The following is a 19294-nucleotide window of genomic DNA, read 5'->3' as shown; positions in this document are numbered from 1 at the left end:
AGACCTCTGGACGGATAGACTTTTACACCTGATACGTCTGTCTGTTTCTCTTCCTGTCTGTCTACCTGTCTGTTTCTCTTCCTGTCTATCTACCTGTCCGTATGTCTGTCTGTTTCTCTTCCTGTCTGTCTGTCTTTCTCTTCCTGTCTGTCTGTCTGTCTGTCTGTCTGTCTGTCTGTCTGTCTTCCTGTGTATCTACCTGTCTGTCTGTCTTTCTCTTCCTGTCTATCTACCTGGCTGTCTGTTTCTCTTCCTGTCTATCTACCTGGCTGTCTGTTTCTCTTCCTGTCTATCTTGTCTGTCTGTCTGTCTGCTCCTAACCCTGACTTCTCTCGAAACCAATCACAGCTCATCCTGTCTGTCTGTCTGCTTCTAACCCTTACTTCTCTCTAACCAATCACAGCTCATCCTGTCTGTCTGTCTGCTCCTAACCCTTACTTCCCTCTAACCAATCACAGCTCATCCTGTCTACAGCCATGGTTCTAACTCCTAACCACTGGGCTGAGTCTCAATTCAGTAAGGTTCAGATGGCCCCCTATTCCCCATCTAGTGCACTACTATAGACCAGGGCCCATAGGGGTGGTGTACTACTGTAGACCAGGTCCCATATAGACCAGGCCCCCTATTCCCCATCTAGTGTACTACTATAGACCAGGACCCATAGGGGTAGTGTACTACTATAGACCAGGGCCCATAGGGGTGGTGTACTACTATAGACCAGGTCCCATAGGGGTGGTGTACTACTATAGACCAGGGCCCATAGGGGTGGTGTACTACTATAGACCAGGGCCCATAGGGGTGGTGTACTACTATAGACCAGGTCCCATAGGGGTGGTGTACTACTATAGGCCAGGGCCCATAGGGGTGGTGTACTACTATAGACCAGGGCCCATAGGGGTAGTGTACTACTGTAGACCAGGGCCCATAGGGGTGGTGTACTACTATAGACCAGGGCCCATAGGGGTGGTGTACTACTGTAGACCAGGGCCCATAGGGGTGGTGTACTACTGTAGACCAGGGCCCATAGGGGTGGTGTACTACTATAGACCAGGGCCCATAGGGGTGGTGTACTACTATAGACCAGGGCCCATAGGGGTGGTGTACTACTGTAGACCAGGGCCCATAGGGGTGGTGTACTACTGTAGACCAGGGCCCATAGGGGTAGTGTACTACTGTAGACCAGGTCCCATAGGGGTGGTGTACTACTGTAGACCAGGTCCCATAGGGGTGGTGTATAGGGAATAGGGGTAGTGTGTTCTGTCTGTCTGTCTGCTAGACAGTACTGTCTGTCTGTCCTGTCTGTCTGCTAGACAGATCTGTTCTGTATGTCTGTCTGTCTGTCTGCTAGCAGTATACTAACTACAGAGGAATTGGGTACATTTCCCCCTCTCTCCCTCACCCCCCTCTTTCCCTCACCCCCCCCCTCTTTCCCTCACCCCCCCTCTTCCCCGCAACCCCCCTCTCTCCCTTTCTCCCTCACCCCCCCCTCTTTCCCTCACCCCCCCTCTTCCCCTCACCCCCCCTCTCTCCCTTTCTCCCTCACCCCCCCTCTTTCCCTCACCCCCCCTCTTCCCCTCAACCCCCCCTCTCTCCCTTTCTCCCTCACCCCCCCTCTTTCCCTCACCCCCCTCACCCTCTCTATCCCTCACCCCCCCTCTTTCCCTTTCTCCCTCACCCCCCCTCTTTCCCTTTCTCCCTCACCCCCCCTCTCTCCCTTTCTCCCTCACCCCCCCTCTCTCCCTCACCCCCCCTCTCTCAATTTCTCAGTAATGCTATAGTAATGCTACAGTAATGCTGCAATAATACTGCATTAATGCTACAGTAATACTGCAGTAATACTGCATTAATGCCACAGTAATACTGCATTAATGCTACAGTAATACTGCAGTAATGGTACAGTAATACTACAGTAATACTACAGTAATGCTACAGTAATGCTACAGTAATACTGCAGTAATACTGCAGTAATACTGCATTAATGCTACAGTAATACTGCATTAATGCTACAGTAATGCTGCAGTAATGCTACAGTAATACTGCAGTAATACTGCAGTAATACTGCATTAATGCTACAGTAATGCTGCAGTAATGCTACAGTAATACTGCAGTAATACTGCAGTACTACTATAGTAATACTACAGTAATGCTACCGTAATACTACAGTAATGCTGCAGTAATGTTACAGTAATACTGCAGTAATACTGCATTAATGATACAGCAATACTACAGTAATGCTGCAGTAATACTGCATTAATGATACAGTAATACTACAGTAATACTGCATTAATGCTACAGTAATGCTGCAGTAATGCTACAGTAATACTGCAGTAATACTGCAGTAATACTGCATTAATGCTACAGTAATACTGCATTAATGCTACAGTAATACTGCATTAATGCTGCAGTAATACTGCATTAATGCTACAGTAATGCTACAGTAATACTGCATTAATGCTACAGTAATACTACAGTAATGCTGCAGTAATACTGCATTAATGATACAGTAATACTACAGTAATACTACAGTAATACTGCATTAATGCTACAGTAATGCTGCAGTAATGCTACAGTAATACTGCAGTAATACTGCAGTAATACTGCAGTAATACTGCATTAATGCTACAGTAATACTGCATTAATGCTACAGTAATACTGCATTAATGCTGCAGTAATACTGCATTAATGCTACAGTAATGCTACAGTAATACTGCATTAATGCTACAGTAATGCTGCAGTAATGCTACAGTAATACTGCAGTAATACTGCAGTACTACTACAGTAATGCTGCAGTAATACTGCATTAATGCTACAGTAATACTGCAGTAATACTGCATTAATGCTGCAGTAATACTGCATTAATGCTGCAGTAATACTGCATTAATGCTGCAGTAATACTGCATTAATGCTGCAGTAATACTGCATTAATGCTACAGTAATGCTGCAGTAATGCTACAGTAATACTGCAGTAATACTGCAGTACTACTACAGTAATGCTGCAGTAATACTGCATTAATGCTACAGTAATGCTGCAGTAATGTTACAGTAATGCTACAGTAATACTGCAGTACTACTATAGTAATGCTACTGTAATACTACAGTAATGCTGCAGTAATGTTACTGTAATACTGCAGTAATACTGCATTAATGCTACAGTAATGCTGCAGTAATGCTACAGTAATACTGCAGTAATACTGCAGTACTACTATAGTAATGCTACAGTAATACTACAGTAATGCTGCAGTAATGTTACTGTAATACTGCAGTAATACTGCATTGATGATACAGTAATACTACAGTAATGCTGCAGTAATACTGCATTAATGCTACAGTAATACTGCATTAATGCTGCAGTAATACTGCATTAATGCTACAGTAATGCTACAGTAATACTGCAGTAATACTGCATTAATGCTACAGTAATACTGCATTAATGCTACAGTAATACTGCAGTAATGCTACAGTAATGCTACAGTAATACTGCAGTAATGCTACAGTAATGCTACAGTAATACTGCAGTAATGTTACAGTAATACTGCAGTAATGCTGCAGTAATGCTACTGTAATACTGCAGTAATACTACAGTAATGCTACAGTAATGCTACTGTAATACTGCAGTAATACTACAGACAGACATACCTGATGTTGGAGTTCCACTCTGTGATCCTGAGAGTCAATAATCTCTCTCTCTGTCACAGAGTCCTCCACTGAGGAGGACGATGATGAGGAAGAGTTGTCGTGCTCCGAGGGGAGTGAGCTGGAGGAGAGTGGGTTGGGCCTGCTGGCCAGGTTCGCAGCCAGCGCCCTCCCGGTCAACCCCGTCCCCCTGCCCCGTCTCCACGACAAGAAACACCGTAGCAGGCAAAGCATTCTGGGTAAGCAAGAGAGATTTGGACGTGTGAATTCCATTGTAACCTTGTCAGAGGTGCCGTTTACTACGTTTCTACCACCTGTGTGTGTGTGTCCTCTAGGTTTCGGTTCTGGTTCTGACCTGTGTGTGTGTGTGTGTGTCCACTAGATCTCGGTTCTGGTTCTGACCTGTGTGTGTGTGTCCTCTAGGTTTCAGTTCTGGTTCTGACCTGTGTGTGTGTGTCCTCTAGGTTTCAGTTCTGGTTCTGACCTGTGTGTGTGTGTCCTCTCTAGGTTTCAGTTCTGGTTCTGTCCTGTGTGTGTGTGTGTCCTCTCTAGGTTTCAGTTCTGGTTCTGTCCTGTGTGTGTGTGTGTGTGTGTCCCCTCTAGGTTTCGGTTCTGGTTCTGAGCTGTGTGTGTGTGTCCTATCTAGGTTTCAGTTCTGGTTCTGACCTGTATGTGTGTGTCCTCTAGGTTTCAGTTCTGGTTCTGACCTGTGTGTGTGTGTGTGTCCTCTAGGTTTCAGTTCTGGTTCTGACCTGTGTGTGTGTGTCCTCTAGGTTCTGGTTCTGACCTGTGTGTGTGTCCTCTAGGTTCTGGTTCTGACCTGTGTGTGTGTGTCCTCTAGGTTCTGGTTCTGACCTGTGTGTGTGTGTGTGTGTGTGTGTGTCCTCTAGGTTCTGGTTCTGACCTGTGTCTGAGGAAGTTCCCCTGTCTGCTCCATGGGAAACGCTCCGCTCCCGAACTCCCCCTGTTACCCCCGGCAACGCGCCACGGCGACCACACTAGCAACGAGACCTCGCCGGTCAAACGCAAACCTCGCCCATCTCCTCGGTCGCCCCGGAGATTCACCTTTGACCCCGCCGGGGGACTAGCGGGAGGGGCTAGCGAGGAGGAGGGATGGACACGCAGACGCAGCGAGAGGATTTTCCTTCATGATGCCTCCACCAATCAGATCTCTCCCTCCAATAAAAACCCTCCAATCAGCACTAAACCCGCCCCCAGACCTAAAACCACACCCAGGGAGGGGAAAGACTGGAAGGTGAGTCGGTCTGTCCTCTCTGGTCTGTCCTCTCTGGTCTGTCCTCTCTGGCCTGTCCTCTCTGGTCTGTCCTCTCTAGTCTGTCCTCTCTGGTCTGTCCTCTCCGTCTGTCCTCTCTGGTCTGTCCTCTCCGCCTGTCCTCTCCGCCTGTCCTCTCGGGCCTGTCCTCTCCGCCTATCTTCTCGGGCCTGTCCTCTCCCCCTATCCTCTCGGGCCTGTCCTCTCCGCCTATCCTCTCGGGCCTGTCCTCTCCGCCTATCCCTCGGGCCTGTCCTCTCCCCCTATCCTCTCGGGCCTGTCCTCTCCCCCTATCCTCTCGGGCCTGTCCTCTCCCCCTATCCTCTCGGGCCTGTCCTCTCCGCCTATCCTCTCGGGCCTGTCCTCTCCCCCTATCCTCTCGGGCCTGTCCTCTCCCCCTATCCTCTCGGGCCTGTCCTCTCCGCCTATCCTCTCGGGCCTGTCCTCTCCGCCTATCCTCTCCGCCTATCCTCTCGGGCCTGTCCTCTCTGGTCTGTCCTCTCTGGTCTGTCCTCTCGGTCAGTCCTCTCGGCCTGTCCTCTCCGCCTGTCCTCTCCGCCTATCCTCTCCGCCTGTCCTCTCCCCCTATCCTCTCGGGCCTGTCCTCTCCCCCTGTCCTCTCGGGCCTGTCCTCTCGGCCTATCCTCTCGGCCTGTCCTCTCGGGTTTGTCCTCTCGGTCTGTCCTCTCGGCCTGTCCTTTCGGGTCTGTCCTCTCGGCCTGTCCTCTCGGGTCTGTCCTCTCGGCCTGTCCTCTCGGGTCTGTCCATCTTTCTAGTGTGTTTATGATGGTATGTGTGCGTGTGTGTATATGTGGTGTGATGGTGTGTGTTCTAACTTGCTTGTTTCTGTGTGTGTGTTAAACAGAAGAAGAGGCTGAAGGACCCTCCCCTGACCCCGCCCTCTCTGTCTAGTCCAATCACAGAGAGCCCGGTAGCCCCTCACCTCAGCCCTGCACGCAAGAGCCAATCAAAAGCCAAGGCTAAACCCCGAGAGGTCTGTGTACTGCTACGTTCAATCCTCATAAATTATCCTTCTCGTGTGTTACATACAACTGCCTCTCAGATATGACAACTCTGTCTGTGTGTGTGTGTGTGTTTCAACAGGCTCGTGGAGCGGTCAGTAGGCTGATGAAGAGTATGGAGGCTGATGAAGACTTCGAACCCAGTCAGGACAGCAGCTTCTCTGAAGACGATGGACCTCCTCCGTCACACAGCAGTCTGGCTGAGAGGACCCTGTCGTCTGGTTGGTTGACTGGTTATGTAGATACGTTGGTGTGTATATATCAGTCTGGCTGAGAGGACCCTGTCGTCTGGTTGGTTGACTGGTTATGTAGATACGTTGGTGTGTATATATCAGTCTGGCTGAGAGGACCCTGTCGTCTGGTTAGTTGACTGGTTATGTAGACACGTTGGTGTGTATATATCAGTCTGGCTGAGAGGACCCTGTCGTCTGGTTAGTTGACTGGTTATGTAGATACGTTGGTGTGTATATATCAGTCTGGCTGAGAGGACCCTGTCGTCTGGTTAGTTGACTGGTTATGTAGATACGTTGGTGTGTATATATCAGTCTGGCTGAGAGGACCCTGTCGTCTGGTTAGTTGACTGGTTATGTAGATACGTTGGTGTGTATAAATTGTTGTTAAAAATGTGTTTTTTTTAAGTTACCATGTTTCCATAATTATTCAGACCCTTTGCTATGAGACTCAATTGAGCTCAGGTTTTTCCTGTTTCCATTGATCATCCTTGAGATGTTTCTGCAACTTGATTGCAGTCCACATGTGGTAAATTCCATTGATTGGACATGATTTGAAAAGGCACACACCTGTCTATATAAGGTCCCACAGTTGACAGTGCATGTTAGAGCAAAAACCAAGCCATGAGGTCGAAGGAATTGGGAATTGTCCGTAGAGCTCCGAGACGGGATTGTGTCGAGGCACAGATCAGGAGAAGGGTACCAAAACATTTCTGCAGCGTTGAAGGTCCCCAAGAACACAGTCGCCTCCATCATTCTTAAATGGAAGAAGTTTGGAACCACTAAGACTATTCCTAGAGCTGGCCGCCCGGCCAAACTGAGCGATCGGGGGAGAAGGGCCTTGGTCAGGGAGGAGACCAAGAACCCAATGGTCACTCTGACAGAGCTCCAGAGTTCCTCTGTGGAGATGGGAGAACCTTCCAGAAGGACAACCATCTCTGCAGCACTCCACCGATTAGGCCAGACGGAAGCCACTCCTCAGTAAAAGGCACATGACAGCCCACTTGGAGTTTGCCAAAAGGCAACTAAAGGACTCTCAGACCATGAGAAACAAGATTCTCTGGTTTGATGAAACCAAGATTGAACTCTATGGCCTGAATGCAAGCGTAATGTCTGGAGGAAACCTGGCACCATCCACACTGTGAAGCATGGTGGTGGCAGAATCATGCTGTGGGGATGTTTTTCAGCGGCAGGGAGACTAGTCAAGATCGAGGGAAAGATTAATGGAGCAAAGTACAGAGAGATCCTTGATGAAAACCTGATCCAGAGCGCTCAAGACCTCAGACTGGGGCGAAGATTCACCTTCTAATAGGACAACGACTCTAAGCACACAGCCAAGACAGCGCAGGAGTGGCTTCGGGACAAGTGTTTGAATGTCCTTGAGTGGCCCAGCCAGAGCCCGGACTTGAACCCGATCGAAGAAGAGACCTGAAAATAGCTGTGCAGCGACGTTCCCAATCCAACCTGACAGAGCTTGAGAGGATCTGCAGAGAAGAATGGGAGAAACTCCCCAAATACAGGTGTGCCAAGCTTGTAGCGTGATACCCAAGAAGACCTGAGGCTGTAATCGCTGCCAAAGGTGCTTCAACAAAGTACTGAGTGAAGGGTCTGAATACTAATGTCAATGTGATATTATTTATTATTATTTATTATTATTTTTTGCTTGGTCATTATGGGGTATTGTGATGTCATTATGGGGTATTGTTATGTCATTATGGGGTATTGTGATGTCATTATGGGGTATTGTGATGTCATTATGGGGTATTGTGATGTCATTATGGGGTATTGTGATGTCATTATGGGGTATTGTGATGTCATTATGGGGTATTGTGATGTCATTATGGGGTATTGTGATGTCATTATGGGGTATTGTGATGTCATTATGGGGTATTGTGTGTAGATTGTGGTAAAAATAAATATTTAATACATTTTAGAATAAGGCTGTAATGTAATAAATGCACTGTGTTAGTGTATATATTGATGCGTTGATATATTGATTGGTGTATTGATTGGTGTATTGCTGTATTGATCCAGCTCCGGTCCAGTGTGTGTTAGATAAAGACTCTCTTCAGGATGGTCTGAGGGTTCTGATCCCCATGGATGATCAGCTGCTCTATGCTGGACACGTCAACACGGTACACTCCCCGGACATGTGAGTACGCACACTACGCACCACACAGGGGGGGCGTTGGTAGACGCACACTACGCACCACACAGGGGGGGCGTTGGTAGACACACACTACGCACCACACAGGGGGGGCGTTGGTAGACACACACTACGCACCACACAGGGGGGGCGTTGGTAGACGCACACTACGCACCACACAGGGGGGGGCGTTGGTAGACACACACTACGCACCACACGGGGGGGGCGTTGGTAGACACACACTACGCACCACACAGGGGGGGGGGCGTTGGTAGACACACACTACGCACCACACAGGGGGGGCGTTGGTAGACGCACACTACGCACCACACGGGGGGGGGGCGTTGGTAGACACACACTACGCACCACACAGGGGGGGGCGTTGGTAGACGCACACTACGCACCACACGGGGGGGGGGCGTTGGTAGACACACACTACGCACCACACAGGGGGGGGGCGTTGGTAGACGCACACTACGCACCACACGGGGGGGGGGCGTTGGTAGACACACACTACGCACCACACAGGGGGGGGGGCGTTGGTAGACACACACTACGCACCACACAGGGGGGGGCGTTGGTGGACACGATGTAAGTTACCTAATTTATGTCCCGATAAACTGCCCTGAATGCCTCTGTTGATCCTACTGCTATTGTATACAGTAATCCATGTGCCTATGTGCCAGAGTGATACTGTTAGCACTGATACGTAGGTGTGTCCTAGTAGGAAGTCCACTGTGTGCAGCTCACCCTGCACTAACATAAATAACATGAGCATGTCTACTTCTGCTGAGCTTCTCAGTAAAGCAATGAAAATCATCAATCAGACATCACAGAAAAGTTTTTTTTTTTTAAATAGCCCACGTTAACATACAGTGCCTTGCGAAAGTATTCGGCCCCCTTGAACTTTGCGACCTTTTGCCACATTTCAGGCTTCAAACATAAAGATATAAAACTGTATTTTTTTGTGAAGAATCAACAACAAGTGGGACACAATCATGAATTGGAACGACATTTATTGGATATTTCAAACTTTTTTTAACAAATCAAAAACTGAAAAATTGGGCGTGCAAAATTATTCAGCCCCCTTAAGTTAATACTTTGTAGCGCCACCTTTTGCTGCGATTACAGCTGTAAGTCGCTTGGGGTATGTCTCTATCAGTTTTGCACATCGAGAGACTGAATTTTTTTCCCATTCCTCCTTGCAAAACAGCTCGAGCTCAGTGAGGTTGGATGATGTTTATTTTTGAACCATTCCATTGTAGATTTTGCTTTATGTTTTGGATCATTGTCTTGTTAGAAGATAAATCTCCGTCCAGTCTCAGGTCTTTTGCAGACTCCATCAGGTTTTCTTCCAGAATGGTCCTGTATTTGGCTCCATCCATCTTCCTATCAATTTTAACCATCTTCCCTGTCCCTGCTGAAGAAAAGCAGGCCCAAACCATGATGCTGCCACCACCATGTTTGACAGTGGGGATGGTGTGTTCAGCTGTGTTGCTTTTACGCCAAACATAACGTTTTGCATTGTTGCCAAAAAGTTCAATTTTGGTTTCATCTGACCAGAGCACCTTCTTTCACATGTTTGGTGTGTCTCCCAGGTGGCTTGTGGCAAACTTTAAACAACACTTTTTATGGATATCTTTAAGAAATGGCTTTCTTCTTGCCACTCTTCCATAAAGGCCAGATTTGTGCAATATACGACTGATTGTTGTCCTATGGACAGAGTCTCCCACCTCAGCTGTAGATCTCTGCAGTTCATCCAGAGTGATCATGGGCCTCTTGGCTGCATCTCTGATCAGTCTTCTCCTTGTATGAGCTGAAAGTTTAGAGGGACGGCCAGGTCTTGGTAGATTTGCAGTGGTCTGATACTCCTTCCATTTCAATATTATCGCTTGCACAGTGCTCCTTGGGATGTTTAAAGTTTGGGAAATCTTTTTGTATCCAAATCCGGCTTTAAACTTCTTCACAACAGTATCTCGGACCTGCCTGGTGTGTTCCTTGTTCTTCATGATGCTCTCTGCGCTTTTAACGGACCTCTGAGACTATCACAGTGCAGGTGCATTTATACGGAGACTTGATTACACACAGGTGGATTGTATTTATCATCATTAGTCATTTAGGTCAACATTGGATCATTCAGAGATCCTCACTGAACTTCTGGAGAGAGTTTGCTGCACTGAAAGTAAAGGGGCTGAATAATTTTGCACGCCCAATTTTTCAGTTTTTGATTTGTTAAAAAAGTTTGAAATATCCAATAAATGTCGTTCCACTTCATGATTGTGTCCCACTTGTTGTTGATTCTTCACAAAAAAATACAGTTTTATATCTTTATGTTTGAAGCCTGAAATGTGGCAAAAGGTCGCAAAGTTCAAGGGGGCCGAATACTTTCGCAAGGCACTGTATGTCGCTGAAGTAACAAGGTTCATGAAGTCAATAACTTGCTAGTAAACAGATTACATTCATATTCTGACTATCTCTGAAACTCACTGAGATAACACCTTTGATGAAACAGTTGTAGCAATACACGGTTATAACATTTACAGAAAAAATACAGGAATGACAACGGTGGAGGTGTTGCTGTTTATATTCAGAACCACATTCCTGTAAAGCTTAGAGAGGATCTCATGTTAAATACTGTTGAAGTGTGGTGGTGGAGGGGGAGAGAGGGAACAGACCTCATATCTACTGTCTAGAACAACTCCTGACCCCTGACCTCTGTTCTGTAGTTACAGTGTGGTGGTGGAGGGGGAGAGAGGGAACAGACCTCATATCTACTGTCTAGAACACATATGTCAGAGTCAAGGCCCGCGGGCCACATCCGGCCCGCAAGAAGGTTTTTTACGGCCCCTGGGATGATCTTGATTTATTATTAGAACCGGCCCGCAGCAAGCCGGCAGCCCGCAGATCTTTTACACGCACCAATACTACATTTCCCACAATGCAAAGGTGACGCACCGAGCAGTAGGCTGCTTCATTTCAATATTTATTGGCACAGCAGTCGTCAGCATCACAGTAAAATTAACTTTCAGATACCCATCAAAAATGGCAAAACGGAAGGTGGATACTGAGAACCGGGGGTTTCAAACAAGGTGGGAGTCGGAGTATATGTTCACGAAGGTAGCTGGAAAACCTGTGTGTCTTCTGTGTGGAGAAAGTGTGGCGGTACTGAAAGAGTATAATCTGAGACGACATTATGAAACGAAACACGCGGACAAAAACAAGAATATGGACATGGAACAAAGGCTACAAAAGGCAGAGGAATTAAAACGAGGCCTCAAATCTCGACAGGCTCTGTTCAAAAAAGCCAAATCACAAGGCCAGGCTGCTGTCAAGGCCAGTTTTATTTTGGCAGAAGAGATCGCTAAATCAGCCCGGCCATTTACGGAGGGGGATTTCATCAAAAACTGCATGATTAAAGTTTGTGACGAAGTTTGCCCAGAAAAAAGGCAACTCTTTTTAAATGTGAGTCTGAGCAGAAACACCATTGCCGAGAGAGTAGACCAGTTGTCCATCAATCTAAAAGAGCAGCTTGTGAAAAAGGGAAAAGATTTTATTGCATATTCCTTGGCTGTGGATGAGAGCACCGACATTTCTGACATTGCCCAGTTGTCAATTTTCATCCGCGGAGTGGACTCCAACCTAAGCGTGACAGAGGAGTTTTTGGCTTTACGTCCTATGCATGGCACAACTACGGGGCATGATTTGTATGAAGATGTGTCAAGATGTGTAAATGAGATGGAGCTGCCTTGGGAAAAACTCGTGGGTTTGACAACCGACGGAGCACCTGCGATGTGTGGACACAGGAGCGGACTGGTGGCGAAGATACGGGAAAAGATGCAAGAGGAAAACGCGACAGGTGAGCTGACAGCTTATCATTGTATCATACACCAGGAAGCGTTGTGCGGTAAAGCCTTGAAAATGGAGCATGTAATGAGCATCATCACGCGCACAGTTAACTTTATCAGAGCCAAAGGTTTGAATCACCGCCAGTTCAAGGCATTTCTGACGGAGTTAGAAACGGAGCATGGTGATTTGCCTTATCACACAGAGGTGCGATGGCTAAGCCAGGGAAAGGTGCTTCAAAGATGTTTCGAGCTTCGTGAGGAGATTTGTCTGTTCTTGGACAGCAAAGGGAAAGACACAACACAACTCCGAGACGAAATGTTTCTGTGTGAAATGGCTTTTCTGTGTGACATTACGAGTCATCTGAATGCAATAAACTTGCAGCTGCAGGGTCGGGATCGTGTCATCTCTGATATGTACAGTACAGTGAAGGCATTTAAAACCAAACTGACTCTGTGGGAGACGCAGATGCGGAAAGAAAATTTGAGCCACTTTCCCAGCTGCCAGACCATGAAAGAGAAGCTCTCTACCAGTGCGTTCCCGAGCACACAGTTGGCTGATAAAATAGGTATGCTTGCCGCTGACTTTCGACGCCGATTTGCTGACTTTGAAGCACAAAAAAGCAGGTTGGAACTGCTCGGTAACCCATTTGCTGTTGACGTGGAAAGCTCACCACCAAACCTCCAAATGGAGTTGATTGACCTCCAATGCAATGATGCACTGAGGGCAAAATATGCGGCAGTGGGTGCTGCGGAGTTCGCCCGTTTCCTCCCCGGCACAATGCCCCAGCTGCGCATCCAGGCTGCTCAAACGTTGTCTATGTTTGGCAGCACATACCTGTGTGAACAACTGTTTTCTTTGATGAACCTGAACAAAACATCACACAGAAGTCGACTTACTGCTGAACACCTCCACTCAATTCTGAGGATTTCTTCAGCTCAGAGCCTTACCCCGAACATTGATGAACTTGTGGAAAAGATGGGACACCACCAAGTATCACCCTCAACCTCAAACAAGTGAACATTACTGTGCAATCACATATTTAGAGTTTTTACTCAGTTCAAGTTTAAAAGTTAAAATTTAATATTTGTTTTCACTGCATGTTACTTCTCCTTAAACAAAGTGTTGTTTTTGATTAATAGATTTTTGCACTTTATTTTTTTGTATTTCAATCCAATTATATTTTAAAAATATTTCAGTTGAGTGGATGATAGAAAATTGCTATTATTGTTTTTTCTTTGAAGTAAATTTAGCCCACTTTTGCTAAAATAGAAAATATAGTCTACTGATGGTGCCTTGAATACCGGTTTCTTTCATTTAATGTTCATGTTATGGGGATATTTATATAAAGGAAATTTGTCTTTTGTGTCTGTTGAAAATTAAAGATTACTGAGAGAGCCATAAGAAAATATTGCTTTATTTATCTGATCATATTGTAATATATTTGTTAGGTTTTCAGTAGGTTCAATTAGGTTCACTAGACTATATGCGTCATTTAAAAATTTTTCAATGAACATTCGAACAGTCCGGCCCTCGTCTTGTAGCTGATTTTTTTATTTGGCCCTCCGTCCATTTGACTTTGACACCCCTGGTCTAGAACAACTCCTGACCCCTGACCTCTGTTCTGTAGTTACAGTGTGGTGGTGGAGGGGGAGAGAGGGAACAGACCTCATATCTACTGTCTAGAACAACTCCTGACCCCTGACCTCTGTTCTGTAGTTACAGTGTGGTGGTGGAGGGGGAGAGAGGGAACAGACCTCATATCTACTGTCTAGAACAACTCCTGACCCCTGACCTCTGTTCTGTAGTTACAGTGTGGTGGTGGAGGGGGAGAGAGGGAACAGACCTCATATCTACTGTCTAGAACAACTCCTGACCCCTGACCTCTGTTCTGTAGTTACAGTGTGGTGGTGGAGGGGGAGAGAGGGAACAGACCTCATATCTACTGTCTAGAACAACTCCTGCAGGAGGCTGTGAGTACATCCCATTACATCTGTGTTCTTTGGGTTTTTGTTACAGGCCGTGGATGTGATGCCCTCGTCTGTGTGTGTGTGTGTGTGTGTTTTGTGTTTTTATTACAGTGTGTGTGTTATTCTGTGTGTTATTCCAGATTGTGGATGTGATGCCCTCGTCAGTGTGTGTGTGTTAATGTGTGTTATTCTGTGTGTTATTCCAGATTGTGGATGTGATGCCCTCGTCAGTGTGTGTGTGTGTGTGTGTGTGTTAATGTGTGTTATTCCAGATTGTGGATGTGATGCCCTAGTCAGTGTGTGTGTTAATGTGTGTTAATGTGTGTTATTCAGTGTGTTAATGTCTGTTAATGTGTGTTTTTCTGTGTGTTTTTCTGTGTGTTATTCTGTGTGTTATTCCAGATTGTGGATGTGATGCCTCCGTCAGTCTGGTATCTTCCTGAAGGCTGTCGTGTTGCTGCATACTGGAGCCAGCAGTACCATTGTCTCTACCCCGGCACCGTAGTCAACGGTAACGCACAGTACCACTGTCTCTACCCCGGCACCGTAGTCAACGGTAACGCACAGTACCACTGTCTCTACCCCGGCACCGTAGTCAACGGTAACACACAGTACCACTGTCTCTACCCCGGCACCGTAGTCAACGGTAACGCACAGTACCACTGTCTCTACCCCGGCACCGTAGTCAACGGTAACGCACAGTACCACTGTCTCTACCCCGGCACCGTAGTCAACGGTAACGCACAGTACCACTGTCTCTACCCCGGCACCGTAGTCAACGGTAACGCACAGTACCACTGTCTCTACCCCGGCACCGTAGTCAACGGTAACGCACAGTACCACTGTCTCTACCCCGGCACCGTAGTCAACGGTAACGCACAGTACCACTGCCTCTACCCCGGCACCGTAGTCAACGGTAACGCACAGTACCACTGCCTCTACCCCGGCACCGTAGTCAACGGTAACGCACAGTACCACTGTCTCTACCCCGGCACCGTAGTCAACGGTAACGCACAGTACCACTGTCTCTACCCCGGCACCGTAGTCAACGGTAACGCACAGTACCACTGTCTCTACCCCGGCACCGTAGTCAACGGTAACGCACAGTACCACCGTCTCTACCCCGGCACCGTAGTCAACGGTAACGCACAGTACCACTGTCTCTACCCCGGCACCGTAGTCAACGGTAACGCACAGTACCACTGTCTCTACCCCGGCACCGTAGTCAACGGTAACGCACAGTACCACCGTCTCTACCCCGGCACCGTAGTCAACGGTAACGCACAGTACCACCGTCTCTACCCCGGCACCGTAGTCAACGGTAACGCACAGTACCACCGTCTCTACCCCGGCACCGTAGTCAACGGTAACGCACAGTACCACCGTCTCTACCCCGGCACCGTAGTCAACGGTAACGCACAGTACCACTGTCTCTACCCCGGCACCGTAGTCAACGGTAACGCACAGTACCACTGTCTCTACCCGGCACCGTAGTCAACGGTAACGCACAGTACCACTGTCTCTACCCCGGCACCGCAGTCAACGGTAACGCACAGTACCACTGCCTCTACCCCGGCACCGTAGTCAACGGTAACGCACAGTACCACTGTCTCTACCCCGGCACCGTAGTCAACGGTAACGCACAGTACCACTGTCTCTACCCCGGCACCGTAGTCAACGGTAACGCACAGTACCACTGTCTCTACCCCGGCACCGTAGTCAACGGTAACGCACAGTACCACTGTCTCTACCCCGGCACCGTAGTCAACGGTAACGCACAGTACCACTGTCTCTACCCCGGCACCGTAGTCAACGGTAACGCACAGTACCACTGTCTCTACCCCGGCACCGTAGTCAACGCTAACGCACAGTACCACTGTCTCTACCCCGGCACCGTAGTCAACGGTAACACACAGGCCAGGGTTTCCATTAGCCGGTAATAGCTGGCTTTTGGCCAATAAAAACTAGAAAAGCCGATTTAAATAAAATTGGAGAAGACAACATCCCATTTGAGAAAGTGTTTTATAGTCTCATCACCAGTCAATAGTTTGGACACATCTAGTCCTTTCAATCTAGGTGACCTGTTCCTTTAACCCCTTCCTGTCTGTACAGGAAGTTCAGACGGTGATGACAGTGATGACCTCATCACGGTGGAGTTTGATGACGGTGACACGGGTCGCATCCCCCTCTCCCACATCAGACTGCTGCCCCCTGACTACAAGATACAGTGTAAGGACACAGCCCCCTCTCCCACATCAGACTGCTGCCCCCTGACTACAAGATACAGCCCCCTCTCCCACATCAGACTGCTGCCCCCTGACTACAAGATACAGCCCCCTCTCCCACATCAGACTGCTGCCCCCTGACTACAAGATACAGCCCCCTCTCCCACATCAGACTGCTGCCCCCTGACTACAAGATACAGTGTAAGGACACAGCCCCCTCTCCCACATCAGACTGCTGCCCCCTGACTACAAGATACAGCCCCCTCTCCCACATCAGACTGCTGCCCCCTGACTACAAGATACAGTGTAAGGACACAGCCCCTCTCCCACATCAGACTGCTGCCCCCTGACTACAAGATACAGCCCCCTCTCCCACATCAGACTGCTGCCCCCTGACTACAAGATACAGTGTAAGGACACAGCCCCCTCTCCCACATCAGACTGCTGCCCCCTGACTACAAGATACAGCCCCCTCTCCCACATCAGACTGCTGCCCCCTGACTACAAGATACAGCCCCCTCTCCCACATCAGACTGCTGCCCCCTGACTACAAGATACAGTGTAAGGACACAGCCCCCTCTCCCACATCAGACTGCTGCCCCCTGACTACAAGATACAGCCCCCTCTCCCACATCAGACTGCTGCCCCCTGACTACAAGATACAGCCCCCTCTCCCACATCAGACTGCTGCCCCCTGACTACAAGATACAGTGTAAGGACACAGCCCCTCTCCCACATCAGACTGCTGCCCCCTGACTACAAGATACAGCCCCCTCTCCCACATCAGACTGCTGCCCCCTGACTACAAGATACAGCCCCCTCTCCCACATCAGACTGCTGCCCCCTGACTACAAGATACAGTGTAAGGACACAGCCCCCTCTCCCACATCAGACTGCTGCCCCCTGACTACAAGATACAGCCCCCTCTCCCACATCAGACTGCTGCCCCCTGACTACAAGATACAGCCCCCTCTCCCACATCAGACTGCTGCCCCCTGACTACAAGATACAGTGTAAGGACACAGCCCCCTCTCCCACATCAGACTGCTGCCCCCTGACTACAAGATACAGCCCCCTCTCCCACATCAGACTGCTGCCCCCTGACTACAAGATACAGTGTAAGGACACAGCCCCCTCTCCCACATCAGACTGCTGCCCCCTGACTACAAGATACAGCCCCCTCTCCCACATCAGACTGCTGCCCCCTGACTACAAGATACAGCCCCCTCTCCCACATCAGACTGCTGCCCCCTGACTACAAGATACAGTGTAAGGACACAGCCCCCTCTCCCACATCAGACTGCTGCCCCCTGACTACAAGATACAGCCCCCTCTCCCACATCAGACTGCTGCCCCCTGACTACAAGATACAGCCCCCTCTCCCACATCAGACTGCTGCCCCCTGACTACAAGATACAGCCCCCTCTCCCACATCAGACTGCTGCCCCCTGACTACAAGATACAGCCCCCTCTCCCACATCAGACTGCTGCCCCCTGACTACAAGATACAGTGTAAGGACACAGCCCCTCTCCCACATCAGACTGCTGCCCCCTGACTACAAGATACAGCCCCCTCTCCCACATCAGACTGCTGCCCCCTGACTACAAGATACAGCCCCAATGACTCACACACACATTCTCACACAAGGACTCACACACACATACTCACACAAGGACTCACACACACACACTCACACAAGGACTCACACACACACACACACACACTCACACAAGGACTCACACACACACACACTCACACAAGGACTCACACACACACACACACACACTCACACAAGGACTCGCACACACACTCACACAAGGACTCACACACACACACACTCACATAAGGACTCTCACACACACACAAGGACACACACAAGGACTCACACACTCACACAAGGACACACACAGACACAAGGACTCACACAGACACAAGGACTCACACAGACACAAGGACTCACACAGACACAAGGACTCACACAGACACAAGGACTCACACAGACACAAGGACTCACACACTCACACAAGGACTCACACACACACACACACACAAGGACACACACTCACACACATTCACATAAGGACTCTCACACACACACAAGGACACACACAAGGACTCACACACTCACACAAGGACACACACAGACACAAGGACTCACACAGACACAAGGACTCACACAGACACAAGGACTCACACAGACACAAGGACTCACACAGACACAAGGACTCACACAGACACAAGGACTCACACACTCACACAAGGACTCACACACACACACTCACACAAGGACACACACTCCCACTCTTTTGTATTCTTTCCCAGTGGGCTTGTTCAGTCTGTGTGATGATTCTGATGTTAAACCTGCCCCCCTGTAGGTGCTGAGCCCTCCCCCGCGCTGCTAGTGGCCAGCTGCTCCAGGAGGCGTGTCAGGAAGTGCAGCAAGGACACCAGTGAGACGAGGCCTAAAGCAGGGGACTCCGCCCCCAAGGGCAGAGGGAGACCGGCCAAGAAACCCAAACCCAAACCTGGTGAGCCAATCAGAGACCTCGATGCTAGTTGGAACAGCTATAAGACTTTATAACTGCTATGGATCCTGTTATCCCTGTTGGATCCTGTTATCCCTGTTGGATCCTGTTATCCCTGTTGGGTCTGTTATCCCTGTTATCCCTGTTGGGTCTGTTATTCCTGTTATCCCTGTTGGGTCTGTTATCCCTGTTGGGTCTGTTATCCCTGTTGGGTCTGTTATCCCTGTTGGGTCTGTTATCCCTGTTGGGTCTGTTACCCCTGTTGGGTCTGTTACCCCTGTTGGGTCTGTTATCCCTGTTGGGTCTGTTATCCCTGTTGGGTCTGTTACCCCTGTTGGGTCTGTTACCCCTGTTGGGTCTGTTACCCCTGTTGGATCTATTATCCCTGTTGGGTCTGTTATCCCTGTTGGGTCTGTTATCCCTGTT

At 48.7% G+C, this 19294-nt stretch overlaps 1 protein-coding gene across 1 annotated transcript in view; it reads left to right on the top strand.

The window, feature by feature from the left end:
* The window catches only part of LOC139421676 (trinucleotide repeat-containing gene 18 protein-like), a 98377-nt gene that overhangs the window by 68197 nt on the left and 10886 nt on the right, over positions 1-19294 (top strand). Inside the window, exons 18-26 of the mRNA XM_071172767.1 lie at positions 3696-3872; positions 4524-4888; positions 5772-5900; positions 6011-6149; positions 8193-8310; positions 14045-14120; positions 14520-14628; positions 16230-16346; positions 18719-18871. Of these exons, the coding sequence (XP_071028868.1) occupies positions 3696-3872; positions 4524-4888; positions 5772-5900; positions 6011-6149; positions 8193-8310; positions 14045-14120; positions 14520-14628; positions 16230-16346; positions 18719-18871 (1383 nt within the window). The remainder of the gene's footprint in view (positions 1-3695; positions 3873-4523; positions 4889-5771; positions 5901-6010; positions 6150-8192; positions 8311-14044; positions 14121-14519; positions 14629-16229; positions 16347-18718; positions 18872-19294) is intronic.

Source organism: Oncorhynchus clarkii, chromosome 12, assembly GCF_045791955.1.
Source record: "Oncorhynchus clarkii lewisi isolate Uvic-CL-2024 chromosome 12, UVic_Ocla_1.0, whole genome shotgun sequence".
Lineage (NCBI taxonomy): Eukaryota > Metazoa > Chordata > Actinopteri > Salmoniformes > Salmonidae > Oncorhynchus > Oncorhynchus clarkii.
Note: the sequence above shows the minus strand (reverse complement) of the source record. Positions and strands in the feature narration are given on the sequence as shown.